Raw genomic sequence first — 23,243 nt, 5'->3', positions numbered from 1 at the left:
GTCTGTATGTCTGTTCGTCCGTCTAGTTTTTGTCTGTCTGTCATTTTTTTCATATTGTTTTGTTTGACGTTCTATCTGTCTGTGGTTCTGCCTATGGTTCCTATATATTGTTTTGTTTGTTCAGTCTGTGGTTCTGTCTATGGTTCTTTTATATTGTTCTATCTGTGAAAATGGAACTTCATATTGTTCTGTCTGTCTGTCAATCTATCTTCCATTCTTTATATTTACATTTACATTTCGGCCCTATGGATCAGCGGTATGTCTGGAGAAAGAAGAATGAAGTATATGCTGAAAAGAACACTGCCTACAGTTAAGCATGTTGGTGGCTCAGTGATGCTCTGGAGCTGCTTTGCATCATCTGGCACTGGAAACCTGCAGTGTGTGGAAGGCAAGATGGATTCATTGAAGTATCAGGAAATACTAGGAGAAAACTTAATGCCGGCGTCAATGAGGAAGCTGAAGCTTGGGCGTCATTGGACCTTCCAACAGGACAATGATCCCAAGCATACTTCAGATTCCACCAAGGCTTGGTTGCAGACGAATTCCTGGAAGATTCTACAGTGGCCATCACAGTCACCTGACTTGAACCCCATTGAAAATCTCTGGTTGGATTTGAAGGCGGCGGTTGCAGCACGCAAACCCAAGAATATTACTGAACTGGAGGCCATTGCTCATGAGGAATGGGCTAAGATTCCTCAGAAACACTACTAGAAGCTGGTGTCTGGTTATACATCCTGCAAATGCAGCTGGTCATAACAGCAAAAGAGTGTTCTACTTAGTACAAAAGATGCAGGCCATGAAGCGGTTAAATAATTTCGAGACTTCAGAAGTCATTAAAAGTTGAATGTTCAGTTGAATTTAGGGAAACCACTTGAAACATTAAGTGTTAAGCTATTTCAGTTACTTTTGTTTGATTTGTTCATTGCAAACAGCTGAAAGTCTGCAATTTTTTTCAATAAACCTGATTTGGTTGAATAATTTTGATTACAACTTTGTTGTTCTATCTGTCTGTTTCTTTATGTATGTTTGATATAAATAGTGCATGAGGAGATACAGTGGCTTTCGCAGAGATATCATAATCTCAGATGACATTTTCTCTTTTCTCCATTGTGCTAGTGTGTGTCTGAAATAGAAGAACTTAACCGAAACATTTCGAAAGGGAGATAACAGAGGTGGAGGCGTAGAGAGAAAGATGGAGGGACTGTGAAAAGGAATAAGGAGATGCTGTAGGGGTTTAATTTGCTTTTCTCTAACAGACGGCAACAGTCAAAGAAAGTTAATTACGCTCCCGTCTCACATCTCGATGTGTGTGCGTGATGTGACCAGGGGTGCGAGCAAGTGAGCGGGTTTCTGCGCCCATCTGTTTTCTTGCCAGCCAGAGTTGTTAAGAGGCTCTCTGCTTTAGCTTGTGACTGTTTTCTGTCTTTCACTCGTTCTCTTCTTGTGTCCCTTCATGTCTGTCTGTTACTCTCTAGTCATCTTTTTTATGTACTGGATTTGTTTGTATGATCGAAGGCTAACTCATATTCCTGTTTGTGTGTGGCGTGTTGAACAAGAACCCCCCCCACCAGCATGTGACACACTCAGGTGGTGTGCCTGTCCATATGTCTCAGTATCAGACACAGCATGAATATTGCATTACCTGAAGACATGTTAAGAAGCCCTTGCAGGAAGTAACACAGGAAGTGAAACTCCAAACCTTAAAAGAACAATCACAGTCCCGCTCTGATATTTGCTAAGGGTGTTGCAAGTGCAGAACTTGCATTGAGAAAGTAATGTTATGCTTTGTAGTTCTCTTCGGATGGTGATTGTTTATAAGGGCACTCGATGTCATTTCAGCTTTTACAGGTGCTAGAGATTTAATTGCTGTCTGAATCAGAAATCTGTTTTTCTGAATTTACCTGCAGTTTAAAAAAAACCCACCAGGTTCATGTGGTTCTTTAATTCCCATCCAAGTTGGCCTCTCTGAATTGCACCAAAAGTTGTTTTGAAATACCGATCACTGCTTGTCACAAACTCTTGTGTTTACGTAACTAGATTAAGCGCTTTGCACATATAGTATTGTTGAAAGGAACAAAAGGACTATGTGTAAGAGAACAGGAGGGTGAAGAGAGGGATTTTATTCAAACTGTTTTGTAAAGTGTTTAGATGGTATTGTATTTTCATTCATTTTTATCCGTAGAATGACATATTGTAATTTATATTTTTGGTGATAGGCCTATTTAGTTTAGGTTAATGATGTCACACTTTGCCATTGTGGGCCGGTTGCACTAGGGAGATGTGTGTCTGTTTTCATCTTTCAGGCCTGTGCTCAGCTCACTCAGGTGTGTGTGTGCGTGTGTGTTGTCACGGTGATAAATGTCTCGTCCAGCTGGCGTGGGCCAGGGGCCTTTGGCGTTGCCACTGTGATGGACGAGGGCCACGAGAACAGTGGCATTACTGCTGTGCCAGTCATAACCTTGAGCTCAACACACACAAACTCTTTGAATGCTGGTGAGACCCCCTCAGAGACATTAGATGCCAGAAGTTTTTGGCAAGGCTTTGACTACTTTAACATCGTACTGCTCCGTTCTGTCTGACATTCATGTTTATGTTGTTTATCTCTTAATAGTCGCACCTGCGCATATTAGCGCACAGACACTGACACTTGGATAGATGTAATTACTAACCCTGTCCTAGAGTAATATAGTATATTTATAAACAAAAATGTATTTTTTTACAGTTCGAAAGTTTGGAGTTAGTAAGATTTTGTTTTTAATAAATTAAATCTCGTCTTTCTGTGTTATCACTGTTACAAGGTAGGGGCGCTATTACGCACCTCCTGAATGAATACAGTATCTCCAGATCAAAACACAGGCAAAGAAGTAGTGATCTCATGTAAAAATAATGCGATCATCAACAATAAACAGCATATAAATCAAAATGGCCTAATTACTGAAAGAAATGTCGACCCAGGAAGTGCCATAAGACTGTGAAGCTTTGGGGTTGTTGATGGACTCGATCTACTCTTTCTACGTGATTTTCTCAGCTTTATGCTGAAAAAAAATGTTAGTTTTTTAAATGAAATTCACCTACATTCAAGTGTTGATTACAAATAATGCATTTTTTTTGTTTAAAAGCAGAGGGTCTATTATTTATTTTTGATATATTGCATTTTCAGATATTGAAACAACAAAAAATTCTGGGAGCCTTGACATTTTTGTGAAAAAGACCAAAAACGCTAGCGCTGGGCTTTAAAAAAAAAAAAAAAAAAAAAAAAAAAAAAAAATATATATATATATATATATATATATATATATATATATATATATATATATCAAATAATTCTTCAGCACCATATATTTATATTAGAATGATTTTTAAAGTATTATGTGACACAATATAAATGGTCATATATGAATAAATAAATAAAACTAATAAAAGTACATATTAATTATTTTGTCATTCCCTAAAGAAAGTCAGATCATGTCTTAAACCACATTCATTGTCTTGTAAATTAAATTAAAGTAGCAAGTCATGTACACACTTTAAAGAGTGTTTTTGAGATTTTATGAATCATAAAAGTGTGCCATTTAACTTTGATTAATGGGTGGGCCAGAAAATAATGAAGAGTGACAGGATGGCAGTGGTCAATGTTTCTTTTTTGTCTTTTGATGGCTTTTTGATGCCCCCCCCCCCCAACACACACACTCACTCACACACTTCAAACTCTAGAGATACAGTTGGACGGAGACAGTGACAGAAGTTTGGTGCGGCTCTCTAGAGAGAGTGTCACTGAGGAGAGGCTTTCAGGTTTGTTTTTTGTCAACTGCAGTGTGCTAGACAGCCTCCTACTCATGCAGCACAAGAGAGTCTGTAATGGACTGGAATAAATAAATGTTGTTCCAAACCTGTGACTTTCTTTCTTCTTTGTTTTTTTGTCCATATATGAAGGTCTGTGTGTCCAATGTTGTTTTGAACCACAATGACATTATCCATTTTATGGACAAAAACAGTTGAACCTTCTTCAAAATATCTTGTTTTGTGTTCCACAGAAGAAAGCCATGCATGTTTTGAATGACATACATTTTTGGGTGAACTATCCCTTTGTTTCTTTGAGTGTGGCACTGTCATAGGATGCCACATAAAGAAATGGTTTCCTGAGTCTGGTGTAATACTTTTTTTGACCTGTAGTGTATATATATGACATACTTTTACACACACATTTACTGAATGAAGTATTTGTAGAGAAGGATTATGCTCTACAAATTAGTTTTGAGGACTAGTTTGATTTTGTAGCGATTCAGTTCTTCAAGTTCTTAGAGTGTGATTGATGATGCCATGTAATTACGTTATAATGACCTCTCCTTTATCAAAGCATATCACACACTGCTCACCTCCCATAGGAACATCATCCTTCCTTCCCTTTAATTTCTTCTTCATCTCTCTCCTTTTCTCATTGCATTTCTAGTTGGCTAATAAAAGATTCATTTCCAGTTCATTAATGAAGGCAGATGGCTGGATTAAAGAAACCCTGTTAAAGAACGGAATTTGCACCCACCAATAGGGCAAAGGTCAAATCTGAGATTCTGTTTGAGCAGTTTTTGGAATAATTACTCTGAATCATCTGCTAATGTGGTAGGCTATATTGAGTCAATTGTCTTATTAGTATTCTCCGTTCATGGCTTGAGTTGTTTGCCCTTAACGGAGGTCACAGAAAATAATGGAACAATGGATTTTTCTTACTGTTTTTATATAAAAATGCTTGATGTACTATATGGAGAAATATTTAATGTGCACAACGCAGATATTCCCACCCAGTCCTTAAAGACCATTTATTTGAAATTAAGATGTAAAAATGGGCCATTAACGATTATGATGTAGGCTAATGAATATATTAAAATATGTAATGTTTTAGATTACACCCCCACCCACACCCACACATTTACATATCGAAGTCTGTTCAAGTATTCAGTTAATTGGTGGTGGTGTTGTTCCTTCACATGCAAAGTGCTTAGGAATTTATAATAGGTCATTTACATGTGTCTTAAAGATACGTTTGCAAAAACAGACTCTGTTTCTCAAAGCTGTTCTACAAGATTTATTTCCGAGGATTTAGAGAGACTTTTTTTTCGTGCAAGAAACCATTACTTTATCCATGGACTTTAGGGAAAAGTATAAAATGTGAGAATGTCTATGGTCTCTTTGGCAAACCTCTAGTGCTTTATTTTGGGGTGAAGATGATAAAGTGTCTGTGTTTGTAACTTTTTCAGGTAGCAGTCTATGGTAAGCCATTACTCAACTTCGAGGCTTGTATAGATGTACTATGTTTGTTGCTTGAGTGTGGTGTTTAAAACAGGCTGGTATACTGTACGCTGTAACAGGTTTCAGTATGGTTTAAACCATGGTGTCTGATTGGTTGTAGGTGTGAAATATCACTGGCAACTTTTCAAGTGTTTTCTTGTCACCTGTGTTTGTGTGTAACATACTGTGCGTGTTTGTGTTGCGTTTCAGGTGTGAAGATGAGGAAGTTTGCGTACTGTAAGGTGGTGCTGGCCACTTCTCTGGTGTGGGTGATGATAGACATGTTCATCCTTCTCTACTTCAGCGAATGCAACAAATGTGATGAAAAAAAAGAGAGAGGATTGCCGGGGAGAGACAGTAAGTACACACACACACACACACACACACACTATCATAGTTAGTTATCACATAGTCTTCCATTTTTCTTAAAATTTTCTGTTGATAATAAATACACTATTTGGCATTATTACAAAGAATTGTTTTTTTAAGCACTGTATTCTGTAATAAATAAATACAGAATATTTTGGAATATTTCTATTATTTTGTGTCATCTCATGTTTAATTAATTGTGGCTAATATAGTTTTATGGTTACCATGGTAAGTCTTAATAGTAAATTTTAATATTTGATTTAAGGACATTTTAGATTACTTTTATATGATACAAATTTAAGTGCTGTGATTAGACTTGATATGAATGTAAAAAATGAATCCTGAAGTAGAACCAAATGAGAACCGTTGCCTTAGAGACTGTAAAACGAGCAGAAAGAAGATATAGAAGATAAATTCAGAAGGAACAGTTATTGAGAGAAAAGTATGAAGTGGATGGTAATGCAGTGGGAAAGTTCATCCTTCCTCTTTCAAAGATTTAGTTTGTCTGACCCCTGTATCAGGTCACTTTGGTTTGTTCTGTGTGGTCACTCAAGAGCTGCTTTACTTTGGCCATCATCTCATGAAACAATAACCCTAAAATAATCTGCTTACCATATTAATAAAGCACATTTTCTGCTGCTTGTGTGTGTTTCTGTAGCGATGATTATACGATTTCTACCCCCAGAATACCTCATGAAAGCCATTGGATTTTGCTGAGCAGGGAAACAGGACAAAGTTGCCTTGTAATGCGCTCAGTCCGAACAGCTAAATCCTGCCCACTTGACACACATGTGGTTCACCCGTACATACGCACACACAGCGTACGCACACACACACACACACACACACACACACACACACACACACACACACATACACGACACAGGGCTTACAAACAGGCAGTTTGCCTCTTAGAGCAGATGTAATCTCTTACACGGTTGCAAACTGACCTTAATCTCACCAAAGCATGCTTTTTGAGTTATTAATGATCAAAGCTCAGCGCTTATCTACTCACCCGAAATCTACAAAAACACACACATGGCACAATAAACAATTGTGCACAGACATCGAGGCCACACATTCTTTTCTGTGGGCAAACACTCAAATGTTTAGTTTAGATTTCTTTAACTTCAGACACTGGTCGAGTTTTATTAAAACTAACATTAGAGGTGAAACGGAATGAAAATTTCATATCACGATTATAGTCACCAAAATTACAATTATCTGCATTATCACGGTTTTGTTCAAATGAGATGAAAATGTTCAAAAAGAACTGATACACACCATGAAAACATTTCAACATATATATGCGTGTGTGTCCGTGGAGGGCCTAAAACTAACTGTGACAAGAAAATTGACCAGCCATAAATATTTTTTCATATACTCGCCAACACTGATTTTTACTCGCATTTGGCGCTTGGCAAGTGTTAATTTTAGGCCCTGTATGTATGTATGTATGTATAAGTTTGTTTACTTGTTTTTCAAGGAGACCAGTGTCAGTGAAGAGCATGACTGAGATAAAATATGAATGTGTTTTTATGTAAATAAATGTTAATGTAAATTTGGGAATAGAATATTTTTACTCTGCCATTTACATTCAAGCTGCAGTTTCAATTTATGCAAAAAGTGTCACAGTCTAATTTGATTGTGTGTATTTAGGTTACATAAAATATGACCTGTGCAAATTAGCCTTAGAAAGACAAAGGAGTCAGGCTTTTTTTTAATTCCGAAAATGTTGTTCCTGTTGTTCCAATCACAGAATACATAATTTGAGATGCGGTGGAAATGCAACTGTGGTGCTGTGGTTTTTCATAAAAAAAATAAAAATTCTTTAAACAAATCCCAGAATTCTCTTTATGTGTGTATATCCACTATTGGACAGATTCAATAAACTAGTGAGAGTTTATTTTCTAAAAGTCCATAGTATGGTATGTGCGTTTCTCCAATATGGACACTTGTGCCTACAAGTGTCCATAGTTGGACAAACGCCCAAACTTAATCAAAAGCCAAGGGGACAATCTTGAAATTGCGTGTTTGTGTTTCAGCTGTGGTTCAAAGGCCTCATGATGGCCCAGGGGAGATGGGAAAGCCAGTGGTCATCGCTAAAGACCAGCAGGAGAAGATGAAGGAAATGTTTAAGATAAATCAGTTTAACCTGATGGCCAGCGAGATGATCGCACTCAACCGATCTTTACCGGATGTCCGGCTCGAGGGGTGAGTGTCTGCTTGTGTATTCGCTACCATTAAAGTGAGGTTGTTTTTGTTTATTAGATGAATTTTAAGCCTATAACTGGCTTAACTGTTATGTTTTGAGCCGTGAGGGTTGGTGTTTGACTGTTTGACTTTACACAGATTGGCTGACGTATCACAGCGTGTGTGTGTGCACTCTTCGCTGTGTGAAATGTGTGTGGCAGGGAGTGAAATGTAAACATTGATCCGTGAAATGTGTTTATTTTCTGCCCCTCAGATTAATTACCAGAGAGGTATTTTTTCTCAGTTGTGTTTGAAGCAAACCAATAGAATCAACATTTTCAATTAAAAGATAAGAGTGTGTCAATTACAGAGTCATGGTCATGACCTAACTTTACACACACACACACACACACACACACACACACACACACACACACACACACACACACACACACACACACACACACACACACACAGCGTCAGACCCACAACTTTCAACTTGACAAGAATGTGATCTAACTCTTATAACTCAGAACATACTACTGTATGTTCCTTGTAACAAACTTATTAGACTTTTTTTATCTAAAAGCTTTACATTTGAGAATGTAAACATGGGAATTTCTGCCTGTCCATATGTAATAAGTACATACATAATTCACAAAGCGAGATATACAGTACTATTCAAAAGTTTGGGGTCATTATGTTTTTTTTTCTTTAAATAAATTGCTACTTTAATCTAGCTAGGACGCCTTCAATTGATCAAAAGTGACACTAATGCCAGAACAACGTTTTTCAATGTTTATAATAATAATAAATGTTTTCTGAGCATCAAATCAGCATATTAGAATGATTTCTGAAGGATCGTGTGACACTGAAGAAGACTGGAGTAACTGGCTTTGCTGTTACAGGAATAAAATACATTTGAAAATATATGAAAATAGAAAAGAGTTATTTTAAATTGGTATAATATTTTACAGTATAACTGATGTTTGTTCAAATAAATGCAGCCTGGGTGAGCATACGAGACTTCTTTCAAAAACATTTTAAACCTTTTACCGACCCCAAACTTTGGAACGGTAGTGTCAAGTCAAGTATATTTGTATAGCGCTTTTCACAATACAGATTGTATCAAAGCAGCTTCACAGTATTAAATTAAAAAAAAATAATACAACAATGTTTGTTTCTAGTGGAATTTATTGATTGATAAAATTAAATTAAATATCCCCAAAATATCCCCAACTGAGCAAGCCAAAGGCAACAGTGGCAAGGAACCGAAAAACTCCGTCAGTTGACCTAATGGTGTCCTAAAACTCCATCAGGTGACCTAATGGAGGAAAAAAAAAAACCTTGGGAGAACCCAGGCTCAGTCGGGGGCCAGTTCTCCTCTGGCGTTTATGAACTAGAGGCCGGATTGTAGTTTGAACTGTAAGATTAAAAATATTATATGAATGCCTGGCTGAAGAGATGCGTCTTTAATCTAGTTTTAAACTGGGAGAGCGAGTCTGAGCAACGAACAGTATCAGGAAGACTATTCCAGAGTTTTGGAGCTAAATGTGAAAATGCTCTCCTTCCTTTGGTGGATCTGGATATCCTAGGTATGACCAAAAGCCTTGAATTTAGTGATCTTAAAGAGCGCGATGGATTATAGGGCGATAGAAGATCCGTTAAATAGACTGGAGCTAAGCCGTTTAGGGCTTTATAAGTCAGTAGCAATACCTTCCGTAATTAATGCGGAACTTTATTCCGTAGTAGTGTACAGTTGGGTAATTAATTATAGTAATGCATGTTACATGAACACTGCAAATAATCTAAACTTATTAGAGAACATTTAAGATGTACATAAGATTGAATATTTCATATTGTAGATGCTTTCCCCCTGTATTTTCACCTAAGTTAAGTTGACCTGACTTGACTGTGGACTATGTAGCATGTGGTGAATTGTTTGACGTGTCGCAATCATTCACCCTAAGTGTTATTTAAACACGTATTAACCTGTGAGAGTTTGCCACATCAAATATTGGCAGTCAATGTGTGTGTTGTAGAGGTCAGATTACTGTGTGTGCATAGTGCGTGAGTGTGCGTGTCAACTATTTCTTTTACGCTTTGCAGTATTAAGTTCACTGTGGTGAGGCAGAGAAAAGAAAAGATGTGTAGAGAACATGTCAAATTCGTCCTTGAGAAAGCGAAGAAAAGCACGTTTGTGTGTGTGTGTGTGTATTTGTGATGCTCCTTTTGTTCTGTGGGATATCACTCCAAACTGTTCTCTCTCCGTTCCCACTGCACTAAATAATGTGTAGTTTGTCCTTCTGCAGTGAACACACACACTTTTCAAAAGACCTTGCCTTAAATATTTACGATTTTAATAAGTCCCTGGATGTTCTCTCTTTCAAGGCGTGACCATGGAAACTATTCCACCATGACAATAATGTCACCCGGGTCTCTGAGCCAAGTAAAGCAGAAGCACGTCTATGAAGCAGACGTAATATTCACACACTCGCACACAGCTGCACGTCAAGCATTACGTCAAGTGTGTTTAATGAACTGAATCATTAGCATATGCATCCTGGCAGTGTCTGGCGTGGTGATAAATCACTGGGTCACTGGAGAGATGTGTAGGTCTGATAAAAATGCCAGGATTTTTGCTGTTTAATGAGTTTTGTAATTATGTTGTGCCAAATTTCTCTCTCTCTTTCTTTTGTGTGTAAATGAGTATAAATATATAAGCAGGATATTTGCTTAAACATTCCTATCAAACACTCATAAGCCAAACCCAATTCCTGCCTCTAACAAGTGCTTAATTTGTGCCGGATCCTGTTCCGGAAAATGTCAAATTTGTTTGCATCCCAGTATTTGTTTTACAAATGATCTGACAGATCAGATACATTGTCAAACGGTGACTGCGTGTGCGTGTGTGTGCAGGTGTGCTTGGAGGTGACAGCCAGTCTTGTCTTGTCTTTTCTTTTTTTAACCTGTCAAACAGCATTTAACAATGCTTGTTAGTGCCCTTATTCCAATTATTTGCCCTGAACAGATGTATTTTCGACCAACCTGTTTTCTTAATATTCAGTGTCGCATGATCCTACTGACAAATCTACAGCAACCGCATGATGTGATCATGTCAACATGCACAAGGAAGGCAGCATCTTGTTAAATCCATGTCACGAAGGATTCGAGCTGTTCTGGGGTCCTACCGAGTATTTGAGATGCGTACTTAATAAACTGGCCACTGAGTGTGAATGGAAAATAACATGCACCCAAAAACTTTTTTCTGTTTAATTGTTGTACAATTAGTTTTTTTGTAATATACATTTTCACACAGCATACCTATTGGCACCAAAAAGCAACTGCAGAATTTTTTTTTTTCAAAGCATGTTTCCTAAACACTCCCTTCATTGGTTGGACAAACAGATAGCTCCGCCCCAAACTCACACCATTGGTTAAGCCAATGTTGCTCTGAACCACAAGTACACTATATATCTAAACCTAAAAAACATCTTTCTTCATTGACGACCATTCAAAATTAGCTTTGTCTTCTGATTTAAAAAAAATTGCAAGCAATTGTTTATTTACTTATTTTCTCTGCACAAGCTGAAGAAGGAAAAATGAAACACTTCAGCTTTAAGGATCCTTTTTTTTAATCTGGTTTGAGGATTAGATTCTGATTGGACTGATTTGACAGTATCTTAGCAACGCTCTTCAAACATGTAATTATGCTTTACTGTGATGATCCTTTTCCCAGTTACCTCACTGTTTTCCCTGACCTTCTGCTCTCTCTCTTGTCTCACACACACACACACACACACACACACACACACACACACACACACAAACACAAACACACCACCATAAGTGCTGTGTGTGATGCGTACTAAATTACTGTTTTGCTGCTCTGAATGGAGTAAAATGGAATACATTATTCTGTTTCTCTAAATTACATATCAAAGGAGGACAAGCTAGCGCCGGAGAGAGAGAGATGTGATATCAAAGAAGTAAGATATCTCAATCTCTACGGAAGGAAGGAAGTGGAATTACTAGGCAAGAAAAAAGGAAAGTGCAGATGAAAGCAATTGAAAATGTATCTGCCAAAGGGAAAAGTGTGTGTGAGCAAACATCTTTATTTTTCGCTGGTTGTGGCTGTTTCTTCCCGTACACACCCCTGCATAAACTATCTCAATACTGTGTCGACTAGATGAGCCTCAGTGCCAGACATGATCCTTTTGGGATATTGGCAGTCAACACAGAAAACAGAATTTTGATTGACACAAAAATCTGCCAAAAGAAGTAGTATAGTTTCATTTTTGAGTTTTCACATTTCGTCTGATAAAACTGTGGCATTTATAACATTAAATTAAGAACAAAAAATCAGAAAACATCTGATATACTGTGTAGTGGTAATTAAAACCAGTTATTACAAATCGTTCGATGGACAAAAACAAGCGATTTTTATAAAACAACTAAACTTAAACATAAAAAGCTTTAAAAAAACCCCAAAACATTATTTGTTACTTGAAATAAAATAAACGTTAACTGAAAAAATATAGATCAACAATTTTCACAGTAAAATTTCATCACATCCTGTTACCTAATCCTTTCATTGCTCACACATGAGAGAAAGTGTTCACCTGTCCTATGCTATTCTTGCAAATATGTCACAGTGTTGTTGTTTGTTGTTGGTCAATTCTTGTATAAAAAAATAAAGATAATGGTCTTCCTCAGATTTACATTTTCAAAAATTTGATGGACCTGAACGTCCATTTCTTTTCTCAGTAAGCCTTATGTGCAATTTATAGGTATCTGACTTTAAACCCAGTGGGCTAATAGTCTGATTAAATAACTGATCTTTGCTTTTAATATTCATAACCAGTTATATTGCTGTCCACATGGAAACTTTTCCAAAAAAGTATTGTCCAGACCTCCACTGGGAAGTAAATACAGACACCTCCAGTTGGAACTTTAATTGAACACTGCTCTGGAATCTGGTCCCATTAAAGGATAACTCTCGCCAAAATGCAACCTAGGGTCTTTTTGTTAATCTACCCGAGGCAAACTTTCGTTTAAAAGCATAATTAGAATGGAAACGCCACTTTTAAGTTTGACCGTATTTTCGTTTTCGGTCAAATTGCCTTTTGAATGGGAGTGCTTGGGGCACTTCTATGATAGCATCAAAAATCGCTATTTTTAAAACACTAAGAAGGCTCGACACAACATGAAACTTTGCTCGAAGTATCACCAGGGGCTCTACACATGAACTCGAGCATTGAGAACATTGTTTGTGTACACAGAGTTTACTAAAAAGAAAGATTTTGAACAACTCACTGTAGCTGTGTCCGCCGGCATTTTGACAGTCAAAAATAGTCGATCTCCGAATGCAACGTAACAGGGAGGAGAGTAAAGATGGAAAGCTCCTAAAGCTTAGTTCCATATAAATTCACGGATAGTTTGTTGTTTTGTCGTTAGTGAAAATCAATATTGACCTTATATTTGAAAAAGGATGCTCATATACAGACCCTTTCCAAAAAATTAGAATATCATGGAAAAGTTTATTTATTTCCATAATTCCATTCAAAACGTTAAACTTCCATAGATTATAGATTCAGGGCCCACAACTTAAACGATTTTAAGTATTTAGTTGTTTATTTGTGCATAATTTGGGCTTCCAGCTCATAAAACCCACGAAAACAGGATTTCAAAAAATTAGAATATTACATGAAATCACACAGTAATTACAGTGATACCATGGTCATTGAACCAGGTTTTGGTTATTTTGGCAGTGTGGGCAGGTGCAAATCCTGCTGGAAAATGAAGGAAGCATGAAGTGCTCAGAAAATGTCCTGGTAGACGGCTGCGTTGAGTGGACAGCACAGTGGACCAACACCAGCCGATGACATGGCTCCCCAAACCAACACAGACTGTGGAAACTTCACACTGGACTTAAAGCATCTTGGATTGTGTGCCTCTCCATTCTTCCTCCAGACTCTGGGACCTTGGTTTCCAAATGAGATGCAAAATTTGCTCTCATTAGAAAAGAGGACTTTGGTCCACTGTGCTTTATTAAATCCAGAGTCAACGCAGCCGTCTACCAGGACATTTTCAGAGCACTTCATGCTTCCTTCATTTTCCAGCAGGATTTGCACCTGCCCACACTGCCAAAAGAACCAAAACCTGGTTCAGTGACCATGGTATCACTGTGTAATTACTGTGTGATTTCATGTAATATTCAAATTTTTTGAAATCCTGTTTTCGTGGGTTTTATGAGCTGGAAGCCCAAATTATGTACAAATAAACAACTAAATCCTTGAAATCGTTTAAGTTGTGGGCCCTGAATCTATAATCTATGGAAGTTTAACGTTTTGAATGGAATTATGGAAATAAATAAACTTTTCCATGATATTCTAATTTTTTGGAAAGGGTCTGTAATAAGCAATACTAAAATTCAGAGTCAGTTCATTCACATTCGGAGATCGACTATTTTTGACTGTCAAAATGCCGGCGGACACAGCTACAGTGAGTTGTTCAAAATCTTTCTTTTTAGTAAACTCTGTGTACACAAACAATGTTCTCAATGCTCGAGTTCATGTGTAGAGCCCCTGGTGATACTTCGAGCAAAGTTTCATGTTGTGTCGAGCCTTCTTAGTGTTTTAAAAATAGCGATTTTTATGCTATCATAGAAGTGCCCCAAGCACTCCCATTCAAAAGGCAATTTGACCGAAAACGAAAATACGGTCAAACTTGTGTGGCGTTTCCATTCTAATTATGCTTTTAAACGAAAGTTTGCCTCGGGTAGATTAACAAAAAGACCCTAGGTTGCATTTAGCCGAGAGTTACCCTTTAACATATGATTTATTGTTGTATTGACCTTCATAACATGATTAGCTGTTCATCAGTGTGCTTGGTTATCTGATTGGCTGTTCTGCATACTGTTTAATGTTTAATGATGTAATTAACATAATCACTATGCGATTCGTCAGCTAAATTATGCATTGCTTGGTTCTTAGTTGTGCTCTTTTTATTTTCGTTTTTTTTCCCCGTGTGTGACTTTTATTGGTTTTCCTTCCCAATGTGGTAAGCAAAGCATTTTTGGCTTGTATTTCTGTAATTAGCAGGTTATGCAGAACCATTAAAAGCATATGGTCAAGACTGTAAACTCACAGTCAGCATAGATTTACACAACCACGCCAACACACTGTTTTTATAGTTGTGTTGCGTAGAGAGAACAGCTCACAGCTGGGAACAATACTGACCTTTTCTCCTTCACCGCATTCCTGCTGCCTGGGAGGGAACTGTGTATGTGTGTGTGTGTGTTTGATGCTGAAAGTTGTACTGTGGTATGATTGCACACTATTTCCTTTACAGTTTGATAGTTTTTCTTTTTATATGTCTCTTTTACTTTCAGATTCAGGTAGCTTTTATTGGCGAGGTAAAAAAAAAAGGGTTGAGAGGCAGTGCCTTCTAAAAACATTGTATGATAAAATAATTAACAGTACAAAATAAACACTAAAATAAATACAATGAAATATGAGATTGATTTATGTATAAATAATTTTCACTAAAGTACTAGAGTTTTAGGAGTCAAATATGCAATCTGAAATGCAGACAAAGACATGTGAAATTGGAAAATTATCATTCATATTTTTCAAATTTTCCTACATTTTATCCTGCTACTTCTGTAGAATAAACACTGATGAATAAAAGATAGTTTACTCTACATTTATTTTACACCACCTTTTGAGATACAATTTTTAAAGAAATCTCTTTTGCTCAATTCAAAATATTTTTTATATATTTTAAAATGTAATTTATTCCTGTGATGACAAAACTGATTTTTCCATCACAACCTATTTAAAGATTATTTTAGTCCTATATTGTAGTCCTTCTACAATGATTTTGACATTTATAGTCTGTTTTGGATTATGAAGCCAGCCTTGACACCAGCTGGTTGTTTTTCTTTTTTCATGTTCTGTTTTGATTCTGTTCTTTGATATGATGAAGGCGCTGGTCAGAGAGATTTGGATTTACATGTAGCATGTGTGTGTGTGTGTGTGTGTGTGTGTGTGTGTGTGTGTGTGGTTTTGAGATTACGATGACTTTGAGGACTGATGACTAACCGATCCTGTGTGTCCTCTGGCTGTTATCGCTGCTTTAGAGGGAGAGGAAAAGTAGAAGAGAAAGGCTGTCCTCAATTATCCCTCCCAGACACACACACAGCCGAAAATGTGTGTAAAATCACACTGAGCTGCATCATTGCACTCGATCGAGTAGGATGTCCTGTAAATGACTGAATAACTACAGCTCTCATTCTTCTTCCTCTGCATCTCTCTTTCTCTCTCTATGTGTGCTAAAGTCAAGCAAGATTTGGCCTGAGGAGGCTGAAAATAAATAAATCCAGTATAATAATGTGCGTGCGTGTGTGATGGAAGAGTTCTACAGACCTACGGCTGTTTTTGTCTCTCTGATTGCACCAAATATATCCAATTATTCCTGGGGCCTGAGAAATGTGATTGTGTGCGTGTCTGGTGTCTCTGAGGGTTTGTGTGAGCATGTGTGTGTGTGTGTGTTTCATCTTTGATTCCTTATATCTTTTGATCAGTCACTTGTTTCCACGTTGTTGCAGCTATTTTAGCCTGATTTAGCCTTTACACACACACACACACATTCTTGTACATCTATCTTTATGAGGACATTCATTGACACAATGCAATCGAGTTCACGCGCGTGATCATAGGTAACTAAGCAACAGTGGAGAACTCGACAATCGACTACTATGGACTTCGACCGAAAACAGGATGTAAATACAGGTATGTGCGCTGGCCGAATTAACTTCATTTTTATTCATATCTTTCACATCTACTGCAGTCAGATTCACCGTGTTCACTCTGAAGGAATCACTCACATTGGCTGGGCACTTGTAATGACACATCAAGGATGTTAAGAGGCTAAAAGCAGGTTTAAAACTTGCCCCATTGAAGTCAACAGGGTGCAAATTTTAAAAAGAGGATAACACGGTGTAGGCAACACCGATTTTTGTCGTTGTTCTCTGTATTGACAGCACTCCAAATTTACAAAAAAATGAGCTCAATGTTAAAATTGACCGGAGTTCTCCTTTAAAGGGGTCTCAGAAAGTGAGGACCGGCCAAAATGTCCTCATTTTACTCTCTTTGTCCTCACTCCAATGGTCTAAAACTCAAACTGGTCCTCACAAAGATAGTTGTACAAGTACACACACACACACACACACACACACACACACACACACACACACACACACACACACACACACACACACACACACACACACACACACACACACCATGGCCAGGCATATGCTACCTCACCCACTCAGCTCACTCACACTTTGATGGTGTCTGCTGATTGGAGGGAAGGGATGCATGATCTCCCTGCTTTACAAAATTGATTTTTATATAGAGACAGAAAATCTAGGAGAACGGACACCAAGGAATGAGAGAAAAATCTGTGCTTCATTTTAATCAGGCAGGTTGCAGGGTTGACCAATGAGAAGCCTCGGCTGCAAATTAAACCGTTGTCTGGGGTCCTGAGAGTCGACATCAGGTTAATGAATTTAAAAAGAGCAGTCTGTGTGTGTGTCTATGTGTTTCCAGATGATGAGTTTAAGAAAGATGGGGCCGGGGGGGCTGTGTTATTGCAGTTATGGGACATGATGGACTACAACCTCTCACCTTCACTTAATTAATCGTGTGTGTGTATGTGTGTGATGTCGAGTTGTAGGGGTGCAACGGGTCGCAGTTGATCCGTGATCCGTACGGACTAGGCCCCACTGTTCAGAACGCATGTGATTCGCGGATTAATTGCTAAGTTTAACCATCATAGAGTGTTTTCTCTTGACTTGATCGCGTGCTGTTGTCTGAGCGTACAGCCGCGGACACCCAAAGTGCACACACACAGGAAGGTGCGTTTCTGATAGCTCACAAACACTGAATTGATTCCTCTTTTGCGTCTCCTTGCGCTTGAACGGACTCATACACACAAAATTGTCAAACTACCTGTCTCTGCAAGTATTCTCGCAAACACAGTCGGTTATGTCTTAAGTGAACGTAAACAGTTGAGAAAGAAATCGGATGTGTATCATTATATTGGATCTGTTCATTAGGTCTTAAAATGACAGCAGTCTATAAATATATGCTGTTGTCTCTGTCATTAATGTACAACCAAACAACAAAACACATATTTAACAAAGATTAATCTATATTCAATTTATACAGTGAACATTAAAGTGTTATTTTACATTTGATTACATTTCTGTACCAGAATACTGTTAGACCTTTATTTGAAACTTTGTTATATTGTATTTATATGCTTGTAATTTGTGTATTTGTTCTTATTTTATTAATGACTGTTCACTTGTCTTTAATAATGTTTAATTGTTAAAAGCTAGATTTTTGCTGTGGTATGGAAGTACTTAAAGTGGGCTTTAAGTGATAAATGAAAAGCAAAGGTTTTGTTTTGCTGTTTCGAAAAATGATCTGATCCATGACTCTATTAAACTGTAATAAGATCCGAACCGTGAATTTAGTGATCCGTTGCACCACTAGAAAGTAGGTTGGAAGGTGTTTTTTGCCCCTAATGTTGTTTTGATGTTTCAATGTTATTGTATTTTTGGAGCGTTGTGGTTATATTTTGCCTCTTAATGTGGTTTTGTGCTTGATGTTTTGTCTTTTTGGGTAATCGCAGGCCAGAATCCCCCAGCTGTGCCATGGCAAACAGGAAATGAGGCAGGAAGTGGAAGCGTGTGTCCCACTTTAGCTCTCCAGATTCAACAAACACTGGCTTTCCTGTTCCTACCACAGCACAGACTGGCACAGTGACCTGCGCTTACATAATCGCCAAACAATCAACATATTCTCTGAACCCACCCACAGCCCCTCAAATGGCCAATGAGTGCCCTTTCTCTGGCTGATTGACAGAGATTTAGACCAATGATAACGTAGAGGGATGGAATGCTTATGGGAACATTTATTGGAATAAATGTTGGAAAAACGTTCGGGAGGGACATGGTGATGGGGACAAAATTGAGATGGGAGGAAAAATTATATTTCAGATATGTTGCATTCCCTTGAGAAAGTTTGTGTTCGCTCGCAAAACTTTTGAGTTCTTTGCAAGTGAATGCAAAGTTTCTCGAGGGAATTCAAAGGATTTGCATGCAAACACAAAAGTTTTGCCAAGGGACCAGAAAGTTTTTTGGGGGGACGCAAAACTTTTGTGAGCGAATGCAGACTTTCTTGGGAGAGTGCTATAATTCTCTGAGTGTGTGAAAGCATTTTATACTTTTATGCTAATATACTATAGGTAATGAAGCAGAGATCGTAATATGCATTTTATGCTAAATGCAAAAGAGTATTATTCTTTTACCATGTCCCTTTACAGGCTCTGTATTGTTCACTGAAAATCTTCCCTTCCTCCTTTCTTATAAATGCCCAAATTAAAATTTGGTGTGTTGTGATGGTTTATGAGACTATGAGATCTATCTCTATGAACATGGAAAACAGTGATAGATGGACCTCTCAACCTTTGAGGGGACCAATCGAAACATGATTATGTAGGGGAACATTTAGTTCTCTGGGAACCACTATGGTTGCTAGTTCCTGTAACTAAGTTCCTATAACTACCCAGTGCGAAAGGCCCATTGACATTATATGGCCCATTCATTTTCATTGTATGAAAGCGTCAACATTCTGCTAAGCTTCTATTATTGTTTAGACAAATATTTCTCAGAGAACGAGATAAAATGAAGACTAGATAAAAGTGCTAACATCAGTAATAATAAATCTCTCGTCTCTGTTAGTGAATGCTCATTGTTAGCTCATTCACACTGAAGGTTACACCTTAAGGAATGTGTGACCATTCATTCAGACTCTGTCATCATTTATTCCAGCGTCAACTGTTTTTAGAGCTCCTCACACTGGATGAGATGCATTCACAGTCTCTTCAGCAGCTCTCCACTTACCGCTTCTTCATAACCGCCTGTGTGTTTCGGATAAGTGCTAATCTCCTCTCATCTCATACAGCTCTCTAGACCGTGTGTGTCTGTGCTCTGGAGGGGAGAGAATTTCAGAGAATGTAGCCATTTACATCTTTTTTTTAATCTTGATTATCCTTGTTTTGTTCATTCTGATTGGCTCTGTGTGTTTTTTTCAGGTGTAAAACAAAGTTGTATCCGGACGATCTCCCCCGCACCAGTGTGGTGATCGTGTTCCATAATGAAGCGTGGACCACACTGCTCCGAACAGTCCACAGCGTCATGGACAGGTCTCCGAGACACCTGCTAGAGGAAATCGTGCTAGTGGATGATGCCAGTGAGAGAGGTGAGTGTGTGTGCAATGTTCCCACAAATATAATAAAACCTAAAATCACCTACATTGATCAGCCAAAGGTCCAAAGTTTAACAGCTTTGTAAACATGCTAAATAATGCCTTAAAGAAAATATAAAAATGCAGAAAGGGGTTTAGGGTTAGGGCATAGAAAATATTTGGGGATATTATCTCAGTATAAAAACAATAGAGGTCAACGAAATGTCCTCACCATGAAAGGAAAAACAAAAGTATGTATGTGTTCTGGTTGCACCTAGATTATGAGGACCCAAAGTCCTTATGTTGTGGTGTGTATTCAGGTTTCAGGCCACGCCCCCTATATTATGAGGACACGCCGATGTCCTTGTAATTCAAAATGCTAAATGAACAAATTATTTTTTATTAAAAATGTAAAAATGCAGAAAGTTTTCTGTGATGGGTAGGTTTAGGGTACCCTGGTAATCCAGAGTTCTCTCGAGAGCACAAGTTGAATTTGCTCAGCGAGTTACTCTGGTGTCGAGTAATGATGCTTATTAAATATGCCCCTCGATCTGAGCTGCACCAATCACATCGGGTTATCTGATATAGGCGGGCCAGAGGCAAGATGACGACAGCGCTGCGACATCGAAGTCATTAGTAAACATTGCAAGATGGCTATGGATGAACACCATTTGTTTGAAACGGCTTTGGCCGCTACAATGAAAGATTTAGACTTTTTCTCTAAAAGAGGAACAGAAGACGGCACTCGAATCGTTCCTTTGCAAGAAGGGCGTTTTTGCTGTTTTGCCGACCGGATACGGTAAGAGTCTAATCTACCAGTTAGCTCCGCTGGTAGCTAAGCGATAACTTGTTGTGATTGGTCGTAATGTTATCCAATTGCGTGCAGTGAGATTTTCAAATGCACGCTTGGTGCCACCCTTCGAGCTTGCCGATTTTCATTAGTCGACGCCAGACCATTAATCTTTCAGATTTATGTCTGGATTTCCAGGCTAGGTTTAGGGTAGTGGATAGAAAATGTCATAAGTTCAGTATTAAAACCATGTCCTCAATTATAGGTGTACCAACATGTGGCTGTGTTTGCTGAAACCCTTTCTTGTTGTTTGAAGCAGTAGTTAAAAAATAGTAAAATTTTTGTAATTTTCTCACCCTCATGTTGTTAAAACCTTTAAAACCTGACTTTCTGCTATGGAGCATAAAAAGAGTAAATAATTTTCATGCTGCTCTTTTCTATAGAATGAAAGGTTTCAGAGCTACAAAAATAGCATACAATGTTTATGCTATTCCAAGTATTTTGAAGCAATATTATGGCTTTTAAATTACAGAACCAGAAAGAAATGAAGCCATTTTTTATGAAAAACCTTGAATATCTTGTTGAAATGCATCAACCATTCCCTTTCATTGAATGGAAAGGAGAAGCTTAGACATTTTGCTATACATTTCTCCATTCACATTCCACCAAAGGATAGTTAGATGTTGCGTAAGAGTGAGAAAGTAATAGCAGAATTTTCAACTTGGTTTGAACTGTGCCTTTAAGGTTACAATGTAACGGTGACAGCGACGTACATCCTATAGAAATGGATTATTGGAAAAGAAAAAATGTAGGGTGACGAGTGACGACTTCCATCAGTTGTTGATTGGATGGAGGCAGATCTGAATGTGAGCTTGAGGTTGATTGTAAGAAAGAGGCAGGGTTTAAGAGGACTAAATCTTTTGTTTTCCCCGAAGATCGAGGTATGACATTTTGATTATGCCTTTAGAAAATAGTGAATTTCCATTTCATGCTGACAGATGTTTGTGATGCTTACTACTGAGAGGAGAGAATGATAGCACAGATGTCTCTTGCATACACAAATAAATGCTCTCGCACAGATTTCGGAGTTAAGATGAGGACATTGAACTGCAGAGCTCCAGAGATAATGACATGGTTTTGTACTTTCCACTCTTTGAAAATGCCTGTATCATGTCAGCTTTGCTTTCGGTATGTGTATGTGTGTGTGTTTGTGTGCAGTAAAAGGGAACAGAACACATATTGAGGAAAAAGATGGCCGGTGACCTTGTTGAGTATTAACGTCAAAGATGAAATGTGATTTACGCACTGTAAAACAAGCGTGTTTGTTAAGACAGATTTATACAGAGAGAGAAAGAGAGTGTATGTTAACTCTGACAAGCTCTATTGTGTGTCTGCTGCTGTGTGTGGGTTTGCAGCTCTAGTCTTTGCCGTTATCTGCACTAACCTGTAATTTAGCTAGATTATGGGATTAGTGTATTAGTAGGTGTAATGAATACATACCTGGAATTATATTATCATTAACTTGCACATAGACACACACTCACATATACCTATGCCTAAGCCACTTGTAGCATTTAAAACGATTGATTTTAATTTGAGTGTTTTATTTATAATATTTTAGACAATTTAAAAAGAAATTGATGGACTAAGCAGAATTAATATCGGCCATTAATCGGTTATCAGCCATAACATGAAAATAATTGGCTTTTTGGTATTGACCAGAATTTTATTACCAGTGCATCCCTATTTTAGAATATGCGAACCATAATGTTAAAGAATTGTGATAACACAGCTTCGTCACATTTCTAGCTCTTTCATAAACTATGCAGTGTGGATATCATCCACTGTGGTTTAAATTTTATTAAATCCTAAAATTATATATGAGTCATTCCATGAAACCGGTATGATTTGAGTCCCTCTGACCTTTTTAAGTGTATTTTACCTATTGGGTCACCAAAATCTATTCTTAAAATCTTTTTGTATCAATTGAAATGTCTCCTTTAATAAAGTTAAAAAAATAATGACATACATATTATCTTTATATTAGAATTTATCTTGTTTTTCAAGTTGACACCACCTATTTTGTCATGTCCCTCATGGCCTTCTTTGTCCATACATTTTGCCATTCCCATGAATATCTATCTGTGCTTTTTTGCTGGTAATGTTTTTTTTCTAAGTAAATTCATGATTATTCATTAAAATCACATTATTTAGTTCCGTCCCTCAGTAATCCCTCAACCCTGTTACACAAACCATTCTCCCCCATAAAACTAATGAACAGATCC

The 23,243-nt window shown here is 37.7% G+C and overlaps 1 protein-coding gene across 1 annotated transcript in view; it reads left to right on the top strand.

Annotated features, from left to right (window-relative positions):
* galnt1 (UDP-N-acetyl-alpha-D-galactosamine:polypeptide N-acetylgalactosaminyltransferase 1) overlaps positions 1–23,243 on the top strand; it is an 89,595-nt gene that overhangs the window by 42,992 nt on the left and 23,360 nt on the right. The window contains exons 3-5 of the mRNA XM_084089709.1: positions 5,494–5,640; positions 7,698–7,866; positions 20,017–20,183. Coding sequence (XP_083945835.1) covers positions 5,502–5,640; positions 7,698–7,866; positions 20,017–20,183 — 475 coding nt within the window. The 5' untranslated portion in view covers positions 5,494–5,501. The remainder of the gene's footprint in view (positions 1–5,493; positions 5,641–7,697; positions 7,867–20,016; positions 20,184–23,243) is intronic.

This window comes from Abramis brama, assembly GCF_963993115.1.
Source record: "Abramis brama genome assembly, chromosome: 17".
Lineage (NCBI taxonomy): Eukaryota > Metazoa > Chordata > Actinopteri > Cypriniformes > Leuciscidae > Abramis > Abramis brama.
Note: the sequence above shows the minus strand (reverse complement) of the source record. Positions and strands in the feature narration are given on the sequence as shown.